Source organism: Mytilus trossulus, chromosome 5 (genome assembly GCF_036588685.1).
Source record: "Mytilus trossulus isolate FHL-02 chromosome 5, PNRI_Mtr1.1.1.hap1, whole genome shotgun sequence".
Classification (NCBI taxonomy): domain Eukaryota; kingdom Metazoa; phylum Mollusca; class Bivalvia; order Mytilida; family Mytilidae; genus Mytilus; species Mytilus trossulus.
In genome coordinates, this window is record NC_086377.1 from 5,302,820 (window position 1) to 5,319,198 (window position 16,379).

Genomic DNA, 16,379 nt, shown 5'->3' on the forward strand with positions numbered 1-16,379 from the left:
ATATTCAAATTTCCGGCCACGTCCACTCTGTGATTTTGTTGTGGTTTGTGTAGAATATTACAATAACATATTTGATGTTATATAACTGATAGATATAGGAAGATGTGGTGTGAGTGCCAATGAGACAACTCTTTATCCAAACAACAATAAAAAAAGCATATAAGATAAAGCTATAGGAAGATGTGGTATGAATGCCAATGACACAACTTTCAATCCAAGTAACAATTTATAAAAGTAGAAAAGTATATAAGATGAATGCATGTTGATTTATATTTATGAATAATGCCCTTGTACCGAAGAAACATTTTAGTAAATGTTCTGACTACTTTGTAAATATTGAAAACCCCGGTTAGATAATTTTTTAGTTATACAGATATTTCTTTCGATTAAATCAAATACGTTGTTAAAAGACAAGCAAATAGAACAAGTTAAGATATCTAAACGCCATAAGATGAGGACAGTGGAAACAGTTGGAGGACTTTTTGAAATTCGGATTTTGAATGTTTTTGGAAGAATAATTAGGGTAGTATGGGTGTCTTGCTTTTTGAATTGTAAAAAACAGAGAATCTAAGGTCCAGATTTTCTATCAAGTTTGCAGATATCTATTGTGAATTTCCTTCAAATGAACCAATTTATAAGAACATTTTTACATGTTTAGATTATATTTGGTTGTTTTTTTAAATGTGTTCAGATTGCCTTTTTAAGGGGATGTAACTCTAAAACAGAGCATTTGTTGAAGGAATCTACATGCAAATTTCCTATTTTGTGTTTTAGGCGGAAAAACGTACGGTAACCCTAAATTTTCTTTTGATTTTCTCAAAACATTGTTTGAAATCTATCTTTTTCAATTTATTTTACAATTTTATCATTTTGTTTAGTTTCATATCACAACCATGACAACATGGAGTTTTTTCCTATGTAATCCATACAAAATGTGTCATCTATAACAACCTGTAGCTCGAGAAAATGCGCGGATACCAATTATCCTTTATTATGTTTTTGACCATATATCAAAGATACTACGTTTTGGCATGAGTCCCATACTACCTTAAGATAACAAATGATGGATGACACGCATGATGTGGTATTCAAATCCGTTTGACGTGCAACAACAAAAAAACGACTAGGAAGACCAATAGTACCACCGGTGTAAAGAACATCATTTTAATTTTCAAATATATTGTTAATTAAAATCAGCGTTATTCTTACTTACGATGGAAACATTATTATGCATATATTGTGATCTAAACTATAACAAACCAACAACGTCTGTTTCAACATTAATAAAAAAAATAAACATTGTGCATGAATATGTTTTAATTGTTTTTACAGATATCAGATAACACATTCATTTGCTAAAAAGCTGTTAGACGATTCTTGTTTAATATGTACTTCCTTTTCTGCCTTCATATCCAGATCCACCTCCATTTCCAGATCCGCCTCCATTTCCAGATCCGCCTCCATACCAAGATCCACCTCCATAGACAGGTCCTCCACCATACCCATATCCACCACTGGACCCTCCAGATCCACCTCCATTTCCAGATCCGCCTCCATACCAAGATCCACCTCCATAGACAGGTCCACCACCATACATATATCCACCACTGGAACCTCCGGATCCACCTCCAGATCCAGATCCAACTACGATAACAGCACCGCCACCAAAATCAGCTCCACCACCGATACCAGCACCGCCGCCGAATCCAGCTCCACCACCGCCTCCTCCGTAACTACGGTTAGTTACACTGTTTGGTAACACCTTACAGCATGTAGTCCATTTCCCTGGGAATAAGGGTGTTAGTCTGCAATACTTGTCCAAAACAAATTCTCCTTTAAGACATTGTCCTTTACGACAGGTACACCATACTTGACTACCTGTAATAAACAATGACCAACATACATTGTATGTAATAACTACATGCATAATATTGGTATTGATAAACAAGGGATAAACATCAAGGAATCAACTTAGTTATATTGTATAGATATAGGAAGAATTAGGCTACGATTGATAATAATAGTTGAATAACAGTCGGTGTGTTTGTGATTTGGAATTATAGCAAAATATATTTTCAATATACTTCAGGCAATTTGAGAATATGTTCATTTATAAATTTTGAAATTATAGCGAAAAAAAGATTTATACCCCCTGAGGCAAAGTTGACCTTAAATAGATTTGGTTATTGTTGATGTATTTTGTTTGTCGTGTTCCTTTTCCAATGTTAAGGAACTCAAACATACATGCTCAGTTTTCATATATTTGGCTATGCAAGTTACTGAAAAAGCGGTTCGCATGAAAATATTCTTTTTTTCCTGCATTTTTCTCTATCACGTTATCTATAATGCACAATTAATGGTACTACTTGTAGAGGAACACAGCAAGGGATGTCAGGATTGAACAAATGATAGCCGGACCGTACGCGTAGGAACGACTTTCTTTAAGCAATCTTGACACCCAGATGTATGTTCTACGACAAGGAAAACCTCGAAATGTGCATTAATTTTCTTATATACCGTGAGGATTTGCAAAATTTAGCATCCTAGTTTACCGACCAAACTAAAGTGGGCTATTCCTTTCTAATGCGTTCATGTTTTAATGCGCCCTACGGCTCATTTAGAATTTGGAATAACACTCACTTATAAATCTAGATATAACCGTAAAGATTATTATCCAGACACAATACACATATTACTGCAACTGCATAAATTAAAACACAACTGAACGTGACAGATATTCAGGTTATCATTGTGTACACTCCACTCACCCATTGTGAGGTATACATGATTTTTTCAATAGAATTTAAGAATATTTTATTAGTCGACCATATGATAAAGTGAAAGGTATACATAAAGAAAGAGGGACGAAAGATACCAAAGGGACAGTCAAACTCGTAAATCTAAAACAAACTGACAACGCCATGGCTAAAAATGAAAAAGACAAACAGAAAAACAATAGTACACATGACACAACATAGAAAACTAAAGAATAAACAACACGAACCCCACTAAAAACTAGGGGTGATCGCAGGTCTTCCGGAAGGGTAAGCAGATCCTGCTCCACATGCGGCACCCGTCGTGTTGCTTATGTGATTACAAATCCGGTAAATAGTCTAATTCGGTAGGTCAAATTCATGAAAGGGAAGGGGATTGTAGTTACGACGTAAGGAACATATCCGATATAATTTGTGAAACGGTTATTCCATAACGGTCAACCAACTCGTGATGGCGTCCGTAAAATTTACGAAGGGATGATTTCAACTTCACCATTTGAAACTCTTGGTTTAATAGCTTCCTTGTGAGCAATAACCCTCTATCAAGAAAATCATGATAGGAAATGCAAGCACGGGAATATCGTATCAATTGGGAGATATATACCCCGTATGCAGGTGCTGCTGGAATGTTGCTACTTAGAAATGGAAAGTTCACAATTGGAAAGCTGAAATCATCTCTTTTGTCGTAAATTTTTGTCTTCAACCGAACCTCATTGTCAATTTCTAGATGTAAGTCAAGATATGAAGCCGACTTAGCCGACCATATGATAAAGTGAAAGGTATACATAAAGAAATGACACGAAGAGGGACTGAAATCGTGATACATGTACATGTTAACGAAATCGAATGTCAAAATATGTAGGTAACAGTATGATTTCCTATTCAGTGTGTATAGTCCTGAATATGCATGACATATTTGCCACTGAACGTTGAGCAACCATTAACCAATTAACCTTTTTAGGCTAAATCTAAAAGATATTTAAAATCTTTCAAAGGAATTTGTTATATCTGGCTTTATTTGAAAGTGTTGTGAAAATTTTACATTACAATTCATCTAACATGATATATGACAATGTCTTTGTATTGTAGCAATAAATTAACAAAACTTCACATCATTTGTTTCTTGAATTAAAATGCGGGCAATGACGATATTTTCACACCAATCATATATTGAACTTTAAAGATAAATTCCCAAATTTGCAACAAAAGACTATCAGACGAATATGATTTTGAAGTATGTTATCGTTTGCATTTTTATCAAGGAAAATAATGGCCTCAAATAGGTCGTTATATTATGCTTTGGAGCATATTTATTCGATGTTTTAATCCATAAATATGTTCTCGAGAGCGCTCAATATAGCTACCTCAATAAATGCATTACTATTATACAAATTATACACTCGCTGTACTTAATCAATTGTCGGTAACATTGCTTCTCTCGAACTTTATCATGTTGATTGAGTGTGCTTTATAGTTATACAGTTTGACATTCATACGTATTGGTTATACATAATTAAAATACTGTAGCATTGGCTTACCTTTCTTTCCTCCACCTCCTCCTCCGCCCCCTCCGCCTCCTCCGCCTCCTCCACCTCCTCCGCCTCCTCCGCCTAATAACAATAGTCCACCTCCACCACTAATGCCGGATCCGAATCCTCCGCCGCCACCGCCGCCATACCCAACACTATAACCTCCGCCGCTTCCACCACCATATCCTTGAAAATAAAAATTAAAATAAGGATACAGCAATTAACTTTGGTATAATCTCAAACAGCATGAAATAGACACAAATCAAAGAAGAAGTGACGTTATCATAGTTTAAAACTAAAATACAGTAACATTAATTTACCTCCTTTTCCCCAACCACCTCCTGCCCCTCCTCCTGCTCCTCCCAATCCTCCGCCACCGCCGCCGCCGCCGCCACCACCACCACCGCCATACCATCCGCCGCCTCCACCCCCATATGGGCCATGACAAAATGCAGATCCGACAACACTTAACAGCAGTAAAGTTATAATAGCCATGATGACTGAGGTTTGACAATTTTAACTGTGTTGACACAACTGTTTAGATCTGTATTTATACCATTTGATGTAACCACAACTTCTTTGATCAGGATTGATAATAATAAAGCAATTTAACTTGATTGATTATAAGTGATTCGACATGAGTTTTTACAACAACCAATGATATTATTATGTCATTCTTGGCTTTGAAGTTACCTTTCTTTAATCAGTAATGGGAACATTTTCTTTTTTAGTTGAGGAAAATTTGATATTTTGAAAGTTATTAAGGGTATATTCTTTTGATGTTTCAGTATCATTTAGTCTCATTGAAATCTCATTCAGAAATTATTTCAAAATAAAGTTGAGAATGGAAATGAGGAAAAAGAAAGAGACAACCACCCGACCATGGAAAGACAACAGCAGAAAGTCACCAACAGGTCTTCAATGTAGCGAGAAATTCCCTCACCCGGGTAAAAATAATACAAAACTTAAAAAGGCCAGAGGCTCCTGACTTGGGACAGACACATACATACGGCGGGGTTAAACATGTTTATGAGACCCTAACCCTCCCTTATACCTCTAGCCAATGTAGAAAAGTAAACGCATATCAATACGCACATTAAAATTCAGTTCAAGAGAAGTCCGTGTGTGATGTCAGAAGATGTACCCAAAGAAAATAAACAAAATGACAATAATACATAAATACAACAGACTACTAGCAGTTAACTGATATGCCAGCTCCAGTCTCCAACTAAACTGATTGAAAGATTTCACCATATGAATATCAGTCACAATCCTTCCCGTTGGGGGTTTAGTATCATAATATTATAACATATGAGAAGAACATAACTCATGTCATGAGAATGGCAAAAACAAAACATAAGTCAAAAGTGGAGAATAGCATTGAATTTGATAAAAATAATTATCATATACTTAGACTAAATAACATATGATTTTTACTGTATGATAATAGCATTACATTAACGTGAATTCCATATTTTTGGAATTGGTGCTTAGCGGGCTGATATGAAAAGTTTATCACATGCTTCAAGTGTTATCACATGCCTTTCCGTAACGTTATCGCATGGCATTCCGGTAAAACTCGGCAAATTCCGGAAAATACAACTCAATGCTACGTTTTCACTGCAAAAAATTACAAAGTAGTGTACAAAACAACTATTTGCATACTGAAAAGTATATTTTGTAAAATAATTAAAAAAAACAAAAGCAAAAAAAAAAAATCAAATTATAAAAAAAAATGCATTTTTTAAAAGTTTCAAACATAATTTAGAAAGTTACTTTACAAAAAAGTTTCTTTTCCAAACAGTGTTTATTATGTATATTTTTGATTTTTTTTTGTGGTTTCGTCAACATTTTAATGTTTTTCTTCTCTGTTGAGGCATATGATAAAAAGATAACATATTGAATGTTCTAAATTTCGGGTCCGACGTCCGTGAACTTTTCACTCTTTGAACATCTATCTGGGAACCACGTAAAAGGATCAATATATCGATCTGTGATTTTTCTCCATCGTTGAAGCATATGATAAAAAGATCATAACATGTCATTTTTCATATCGCATGTATTATCAGCCCTCGGTCAATATCAGCCCTCGAGCCATGCGGCTCTTGGGCTGATATTGAACCTCGGGCTGATAATACATGCGATATGAAAAATGCCATGTAATAATCTGATATAATCAAACTTTGTTTCTGAAAAAAATGTGTATTTCCAATATGTAGTCTTTAGCCCAAGTTTTTAGAAAATGAGTAAGGGTTACAAAAAATGATTTTACCAGAAACATGTACATCTCATATAATAACTTTATCTTTAATCATTGATAACAAAGAAGTTGAAATAATATGCATTTTGTTCTTTCAACTGACAAAAAGCACAAATTTACAAAATTGACAACATGATAAATTTGACACGAAAAAGCATAAAAAATGCTTAAAACTTCCTTTATTCAGATGGGTCCACTTCATTTTCATTGAGAGTATGAACAAAAGTTTAATTGTGGAACTGTGATTTTTTTACGATAATAGCCTCAAAATGGGGAAAATGATAAAACATGTGAAAATCATCACAATAGTGTACTTTTAGAGTGCTGTAGCAGTAAAAGAAATGCACCACCTTCTTCCTCTTTTCTGTAACTTCCTCCTACTAATGAGGAGCATATTCTTTACGGATTTAGAACACCAAATGATTTTTTTCTTCGCCAATTTTTTTATTACATTCATATCAACCCCAAAAAAATTCAGGTTAAGAAAAAAGTTTAATTCTAGAAATTTTCGGTTTCTCAATAGTGTGCATTCTTAATTGTATTGCTATCGATAAAAGTGGGATGTTAGATTGCAGAAACAATATATATTTAATTTTGTTTGGTATGTTTTCTGTGATACGAATTTGACGTGGCTCGGTACTAATACATCCGATCAATGTGTTTGTATTACCTTTCATTTTTGCTGATGTGATTTGTTCATGTGACTTTTTGTGTTTTTTTGGGAACAAGTGACGTTACTCTGTACTTTTAAAGATACAGCTATCATGTTATTGTTCTAGTATAATTTGGAAAATATTTTGAACTACAAAATTATTTTACTCGCGTAGTGGTATTAACCATATGCGGGTTCTACAAAATTCAAAACCCTGTATACCAACATTCCCCATGTAAAATGAAATTTTGGCAATATTTTGAACGACAAAATCATTTTGTATTTATTCCTGTATGACTTTGACATTTTCTGACGTCAAACCCGGGAAGACTTCAAATATATCATACCTTTATGAGTTAATTTAAATTACTCATTTAAGTAAGCTATTATTGTGGTTGTTAAATTTGAAAGATGCTGTTTGTGTTACTTAAATAGTTGTTTGTTTTGAGATTGTGACACTGTGAGAACTGCTGTACCCATATTTAGACAATTTATACCTATAAGATCTGTTTTGTTCACGCATCGTTGTAAATATAACGCGACTATCATACAAGTGCAAGGTTTAGCGCTATAATCTCATAAAACCCGGTTCAATCCAATCCACCATTTTCTACATTTGAAAATGCCTGTATCAAGTCAGGAATATGACAATTATTGTCCATTCGTTTGATGTATTATATCATTTAATTTTGTCATGTAATCAGGTGATTTCCGTTTTGAAGTTTCTTAAGAGTTCAGTATTTTTGTGATTTTACTTTTTACATGAAATTATCAATTTATTTAAATATAACAAACTCCGTAAAAAATCTTTCAATTAATTTATATTATTTCCACAGTGACCACTTCCAGTGCTTGCTCAAAAGGGATGAAAACAAGTGCAAGTAAAATGGAACTACGCTTTATAGATGATAACAATTCATTTTAATTCATGTATTCCGATTTTAAGAATGCCAATTTTATTGTCTTCGTTTTTGTTTTTGATGGAACAGAGATTAAACATTTTGAAATAAAGAGCATTTTGCTATTTTGTTGTAAAAGATTTGAGAATAATATCAGAGACACAATAAAACTTATATGTCGAAAATGACCAGGCAACGCCTCATAAAATTTACCAAACCTATACACAACAATTAATTAATGCTTTCTAAAACATCAATCATGCATTTTTATCAGCAAGAAGATTAGAAGACAAATAATAAAGTGACGATCAACAATCTCTATGTGACGGATTGTCATGTAGTTTCATTTCCTTATTTTTATTTTGTTATAGAAAAAAGTGTGTCCCTGAGCTGATAAATGGTATTCACCTTGATCGAATATTGTATTGCTACGTGCAATCGTTTAGTATCTTATGGTTTCTCATGAGTCAGGGTTCCTTCAAGAAAAAAATCGGTCAATTAAATTTACAAAGAAAATCAGTCCACTTTTTAATCAGGTATACTGATTATAGTACTTCCCTTAAGGTGGCTGGGGACTTTTTGAAGTTTCTATCAGAAGTGACTGTTTTTTTTTGTTATTTGATTATTTGGGGTTGATATGAATGTAATAAAAAAATAGGCGAAGAAAAAATTCATTTGGTGTTCTAAATCCGTAAAGAATATGCTCCTCATTAGTAGGAGGAAGTTACAGAAAAGAGGAAGAAGGTGGTGCATTTCTTTTACTGCTACAGCACTCTAAAAGTACACTATCGTGATGATTTTCACATGTTTTATCATTTTCCCCCATTTTGAGGTTATTATCGTAAAAAAATCACAGTTCCACAATTAAACTTTTGTTCATACTCTCAATGAAAATGAAGTGGACCCATCTGAATAAAGGAAGTTTTAAGCATTTTTTATGCTTTTTCGTGTCAAATTTATCATGTTGTCAATTTTGTAAATTTGTGCTTTTTGTCAGTTGAAAGAACAAAATGCATATTATTTCAACTTCTTTGTTATCAATGATTAAAGATACAGTTATTATATGAGATGTACATGTTTCTGGTAAAATCATTTTTTGTAACCCTTACTCATTTTCTAAAAACTTGGGCTTAAGACTACATATTGGAAATACACAATTTTTTCAGAAAAAAAGTTTGATTATAATTTTTATCAAATTCAATGCTATTCTCCACTTTTGACTTATGTTTTGTTTTTGCCATTCTCATGACATGAGTTATGTTCTTCTCATATGTTATAATATTATGATACTAAACCCCCAACGGGAAGGATTGTGACTGATATTCATATGGTGAAATCTTTCAATCAGTTTAGTTGGAGACTGGAGCTGGCATATCAGTTAACTGCTAGTAGTCTGTTGTATTTATGTATTATTGTCATTTTGTTTATTTTCTTTGGGTATATCTTCTGACATCACACACGGACTTCTCTTGAACTGAATTTTAATGTGCGTATTGATATGCGTTTACTTTTCTCCATTGGTTAGAGGTATAAGGGAGGGTTAGGGTCTCATAAACATGTTTAACCCCGCCGTATATTTGTGTCTGTCCCAAGTCAGGAGCCTCTGGCCTTTTTTAGTTTTGTATTATTTTTACCCGGGTGAGGGAATTTCTCGCTACATTGAAGACCTGTTGGTGACTTTCTGCTGTTGTCTTTCCATGGTCGGGTGGTTTTCTCTTTCCTTTTCCTCATTTCCATTCTCAACTTTATTTTGAAATAATTTCTGAATGAGATTTCAATGAGACTAAATGATACTGAAACATCAAAAGAATATACCCTTAATAAATTTCAAAAAATCAAATTTTCCTCAACTAAAAAAGAAAATGTTCCCATTACTGATTAAAGAAAGGTAACTTCAAAGCCAAGAATGACATAATAATATCATTGGTTGTTGTAAAAACTCATGTCGATTCACTTATAATCAATCAAGTTAAATTGCTTTATTATTATCAATCCTGATCAAAGAAGTTGTGGTTACATCAAATGGTACAAATACAGATCTAAACAGTTGTGTCAACACAGTTAAAATTGTTAAACCTCAGTCATCATGGCTATTATAACTTTACTGCTGTTAAGTGTTGTCGGATCTGCATTTTGTCATGGCCCATATGGTGGTGGAGGCGGCGGATGGTATGGCGGTGTTGGTGGTGGTGGCGGCGGCGGTGGTGGCGGAGGATTGGGATCTAGCGGCAGTGGAGGACTATTATTAGTAGGCGGAGGATTGGGAGGAGCAGAAGGAGGGGGAGGAGGTGGTTGGGGAAAAGGAGGTAAGTTAATGTTACTGTATTTTAGTTTTAAACTATGATAAAGTCACTTCTTCTTTGATTTGTGTCTATTTCATACTGTTTGAGATTATACCAAAGTTTGTTGCTGTATCCTTATTTTAATTTTCATTTTCAAGGATATGGTGGTGGAAGCGGCGGAGGTTATAGTGTTGGGTATGGCGGCGGTGGCGGCGGAGGATTCGGATCCGGCATTAGTGGTGGAGGTGGACTATTGTTATTAGGCGGAGGAGGCGGAGGAGGCGGAGGAGGCGGAGGGGGCGGAGGAGGAGGCGGAGGAGGAGGAGGTGGAGGAAAGAAAGGTAAGACACTGTTACAGTATTTTAATTATGTATTACCAGTATGTATGAATGTCAAAATGTATAACTATAAAGCACACTCAATCAACATGATAAAGTTCGAAAGAAGCAATGTTACCGACAATTGATTAAGTACAGCGAGTGTATAATTTGTATAATAGTAATGCATTTATTGAGCTAGCTATATTGAACGCTCTCGAGAACATATTTATGGATTAAAACATCAAATAAATATGCTCCAAAGCATAATATAACGACCTAGTTGAGGCCATTATTTTCCTTGATAAAAATGCAAACGATAATTTACTTCAAAATCATATTCGTCTGATAGTCTTTTGTTGCAAATTTGGGAATTTATCTTTAAAGTTCAATATATGATTGGTGTAAAAATATCGTCATTGCCCGCATTTTAATTTAAGAAACAAATGATGTGAAGTTTTGTTAATTTATTGCTACAATACAAAGACATTGTCATATATCATGTTAGATGAATTGTAATGTAAAATTTTCACAACACTTTCAAATAAAGCCAGATATAACACATTCCTTTGTAAGATTTTAAAAATCTTTTAGATTTAGCCTAAAAAGGTTAATTGGTTAATGGTTGCTCAACGTTCAGTGGCAAATATGTCATGCATATTCAGGACTTTACACACTGAATAGGAAATCATACTGTTACCTACATATTTTGACATTCGTTTTCGTTAACATGTACATGTATCACGATTTCAGTCCCTGTTCGTGTCATTTCTTGATGTTTACCTTTCACTTTATCATATGGTCGGCTAAGTCGGCTTCATATCTTGACTTACATCTAGAAATTGACAATGAGGGTCGGTTGAAGACAAAACTTTACGACAAAAGAGATGATTTCAGCTTTCCAATTGTGAACTACAATCCCCTTCCCTTTCATGAATTTGACCTACCGAATAAGACTATTTACCGGATTTGTAATCACATAAGCAACACGACGGGTGCCGCATGTGGAGCAGGATCTGCTTACCCTTCCGGAAGACCTGAGATCACCCCTAGTTTTAGGTGGGGTTCGTGTTGTTTATTCTTTAGTTTTCTATGTTGTGTCATGTGTACTATTGTTTTTCTGTTTGTCTTTTTCATTTTAAGCCATGGCGTTGTCAGTTTATTTTAGATTTACGAGTTTGACTGTCCCTTTGGTATCTTTCGTCCCTCTTTCTTTATGTATACCTTTCACTTTATCATATGGTCGACTAATAAAATATTCTTAAATTCTATTGAAAAAATCATGTATACCTCACAATGGGTGAGTGGAGTGTACACAATGATAACCTGAATATCTGTCACGTTCAGTTGTGTTTTAATTTATGCAGTTGTGTATTGTGTCTGGATAATAATCTTTACGGTTATATCTAGATTTATTAGTGAGTGTTATTTCAAATTCTAAATGAGCCGTAGGGCGCATTAAAACATGAACGCATTAGAAAGGAATAGCCCACTTTAGTTTGGTCGGTAAACTAGGATGCTAAATTTTGCAAATCTTAACGGTATATAAGAAAATTAATGCACATTTTAAGGTTTGTCTTGTTGTAGAAAATACCTCTGGGTGTCAGGATTGCTTAAAGAAAGTCGTTTCTACGGTCCGGCTTTCATTTGTTCAATCCTGACATTCCTTGCTGTGTTCTACTACAAGTAGTAACATTAATTGTGCATTATAGATAACGTGATAGAGAAAAATGCAGGAAAAAAGAATATTTTGATGCGAACCGCTTTTTCAGTAACTTGCATAGCCAAATATATGAAAACTGAGCATGTATGTTTGAGTTCCTTAACATTGGAAAAGGAACACGACAAACAAAATACATCAACAATAACCAAATCTATTTAAGGTCAACTTTGCCTCAGGGGGTATAAATCTTTGCTTCACTATAATTTCAAAATTTATAAATGAACATATTCTCATTTTTCATATTTCATATTTCTCATATTTTCCATTCTCAATTTTATATTCTCAAATTGCCTGCAGTATATTGAAAACATATTTTGCTATAATTCCAAATCACAAACACACCGACTGTTATTCAACTATTATTATCAATCGTAGCCTAATTCTTCCTATATCTATACAATATAACTAAGTTGATTCCTTGATGTTTATCCCTTGTTTATCAATACCAATATTATGCATGTAGTTATTACATACAATGTATGTTGGTCATTGTTTATTACAGGTAGTCAAGTATGGTGTACCTGTCGTAAAGGACAATGTTTTAAAGGAGAATTTGTTTTGGACAAGTATTGCAGACTAACACCCTTATTCCCAGGGAAATGGACTACATGCTGTAAGGTGTTACCAAACAGTGTAACTAACCGTAGTTACGGAGGAGGCGGTGGTGGAGCTGGAGTCGGCGGCGGTGCTGGTATCGGTGGTGGATCTGGATCTGGAGGTGGATCCGGAGGTTCCAGTGGTGGATATGGGTATGGTGGAGGACCTGTCTATGGAGGTGGATCTTGGTATGGAGGCGGATCTGGAAATGGAGGTGGATCTGGAGGGTCCAGTGGTGGATATATGTATGGTGGAGGACATGTCTATAGAGGTGGATCTTGGTATAGAGGCGGATCTGGAAATGGAGGCGGATCTGGAAATGGAGGTGGATCTGGATATGGAGGCAGAAAAGGAAGTACATATTAAACAAGAATCGTCTAACAGCTTTTTAGCAAATGAATGTGTTGTCTGATATCTGTCAAAACAATTAAAACATATTTATGCACAATGTTTATTTTTTTTATTAATGTTGAAACAGACGTTGTTGGTTTGTTATAGTTTAGATCACAATATATGCATAATAATGTTTCCATCGTAAGTAAGAATAACGCTGATTTTAATTAACAATATATTTGAAAATTAAAATGATGTTCTTTACACCGGTGGTACTATTGGTCTTCCTAGTCGTTTTTTTGTTGTTGCACGTCAAACGGATTTGAATACCACATCATGCGTGTCATCCATCATTTGTTATCTTAAGGTAGTATGGGACTCATGCCAAAACGTAGTATCTTTGATATATGGTCAAAAACATAATAAAGGATAATTGGTATCCGCGCATTTTCTCGAGCTACAGGTTGTTATAGATGACACATTTTGTATGGATTACATAGGAAAAAACTCCATGTTGTCATGGTTGTGATATGAAACTAAACAAAATGATAAAATTGTAAAATAAATTGAAAAAGATAGATTTCAAACAATGTTTTGAGAAAATCAAAAGAAAATTTAGGGTTACCGTACGTTTTTCCGACTAAAACACAAAATAGGAAAATTGCATGTAGATTCCTTCAACAAATGCTCTGTTTTAGAGTTACATCCCCTCAAAACGACAATCTGAACACATTTAAAAAACAACCAAATATAATCTAAACATGTAAAAATGTTCTTATAAATTGGTTCATTTGAAGGAAATTCACAATAGATATCTGCAAACTTGATAAAAAATCTGGACCTTAGATTCTCTGTTTTTTACAATTCAAAAAGCAAGACACCCATACTACCCTAATTATTCTTCCAAAAACATTCAAAATCCGAATTTCAAAAAGTTCTCCAACTGTTTCCACTGGCCTCATGGCGTTTAGATATCTTAACTTGTTCTATTTGCTTGTCTTTAAACAACGTATTTGATTTAATCTAAAGAAATATCTGTATTACTGAAAAATTATCTAACCGGGGTTTTCAATATTTACAAAGTAGTCAGAACATTAACTAAAATGTTTCGTCGGTACAAGGGCATTATTCATAAATATTAATCAACATGCATTCATCTTATATACTTTTCTACTTTTATAAATTGTTACTTGGATTGAAAGTTGTCTCATTGGCATTCATACCACATCTTTCTATAGCTTTATCTTATATGCTTTTTTTTGTATTTATTTTTGTGCTAGTTTCGTCTACAAAAGACTTCAGTGACGATGGAATAAAAATGGCCAACTAAATTATGAAGTTGAAGAGCATAGGACCAAAATACCAAAATGTTATGCCAAATACAGCTACGGTAATCTTTTACTGAGGTAGAGAAGTCTTCGTATTATAGGTATATGAAGTATATTAACTCCATCAGCAATGGTTGTAAATTTACTCATCATAAATATCAAAATTGAAATTTTGTATTTGCGCTAAACGCGCAAACAAATTACATCAAGTACAGATCTTAGAGTATTTGCAGTAACTGACAGCTAGTTTGACAACAACTAATCGAAACAAAAATTGCATATAACGCTAACTTAATAATCAGTACACATTCAACATCCAATTGATTAAAATTAAAGACGTCTGATGTTGTACGGTTTCATCACTGGCCTAGATTAAGGGGAGGGTTGGTATTCCACTAACATGTTTAACCCTGCCACATTCTGTATGTATGTGTCGGTCGCAAGTCAGGAACCTGTAATTCAGTGATTGTCGTTTGTTTATGTGTTACATATTGTTTTTCGTTTATTATTTGTACATAAATTAGGCCGTTAATTTTATCGTTTGAATTGTTTTACGTTGTCATTTTTGGGCTTGTATAGCTTACTATTTGGTGTGGGCTTTGCTCATTGTAAAAGACATACCGTGACCTATAATTTCTGTGTCATTTTGGTCTCTTGTGGATAGTTGTCGCATTGGCATTCATACAACATCTTCTTTTTATATAAGCAGTCAGGAAAAAAAACCTTTACCTTCTGCCATGCCAAGAAACAGATGACAACCGATTGTATTAATGTACATATGTATATACATAACACTAATATATAGTTTGCTTTTAATTAAACAATAACAAAAACAATATCAACACCAATAAAAAAAAGATCAAATAACAGTGTTGAAGTGCTAATCTTTAACAATAAGTTTATCTAAAAGATCTATATATTTATATCCAAAGGAGAATTAAGTAGAAGTTTTAAGTTATATGTGGTAACGAAATTCCTGACTTATTAATTAACGAGTTATACATATATTAATTTCGATTATCGCTATTTTGTACATTTTTCCTGTGATCTATTTTTGTGATAATTTTCATATCATGCTACTCGACTGAGATGGAAAAATTATCACTAGAAACTAAGCAGGTACGTGGCGTTGCTAACAAAATTGACATGAAATTGACAACGTCGTAATGGGTAAAATAGCGATAAACAGATTATCATTGGTCATCTCAACTCGATTGCGTTTCTCGCTTTCACCGTCCCGGCTCAAGCGAGAAAATCAATCTCGTTGAGATGATCAACGATAATCTATAATTACATCTCAAACGTTATAACAAACACGGTCATAGACAACGAATTGTGAAATATAAACACCATAAGATAGTGCTGATCACCAAAGCAAAGTTACAATACGGTTAGATAAAGAGTAACAATAGGGTAAGATAAAAAGAAAATAGTCCCTTTTGTCGTAAATTTAAGTGTTAATTTTTCGGAGTTCAACTGAAATATCTAAATATAAGTCATTATTAACGTATAACGTTACATTTGAACAATTTTGATTTGTTTAGATTAAGTTTCTTTGGGTATATTGCAGTAATTCAGAATACACCTATGACCCAATTTCCCATGTCATAACAGGAGACCTTAACATCGTTCGCGACCGAGAGTTAAAATCATTCCTCAGTAAAGTACCTAAATATCGTCCCCCG

The 16,379-nt window shown here is 34.0% G+C and overlaps 2 protein-coding genes across 2 annotated transcripts; one reads left to right on the forward strand and one right to left on the reverse strand.

The window, feature by feature from the left end:
* Window positions 1-1,381: 1,381 nt before the first annotated feature.
* On the reverse strand, window positions 1,382-2,772 carry LOC134719327 (uncharacterized). The gene is made up of 2 exons (XM_063582337.1): window positions 2,769-2,772; window positions 1,382-1,878 (listed from the first exon to the last, which is right to left on the reverse strand). Exons 1-2 carry the CDS (start codon window positions 2,770-2,772, stop codon window positions 1,382-1,384), a joined length of 501 nt encoding a protein of 166 aa, XP_063438407.1.
* A 7,420-nt stretch (window positions 2,773-10,192) lies between these two features.
* Window positions 10,193-13,481, forward strand: LOC134719328 (uncharacterized). Its single transcript, XM_063582338.1, has 3 exons — window positions 10,193-10,420; window positions 10,555-10,737; window positions 12,939-13,481. The coding sequence occupies exons 1-3, from the start codon at window positions 10,201-10,203 to the stop codon at window positions 13,397-13,399; spliced, it is 864 nt and encodes a 287-aa protein (XP_063438408.1). The 5' UTR covers window positions 10,193-10,200; the 3' UTR covers window positions 13,400-13,481.
* The last annotated feature ends 2,898 nt before the right edge of the window (window positions 13,482-16,379 follow it).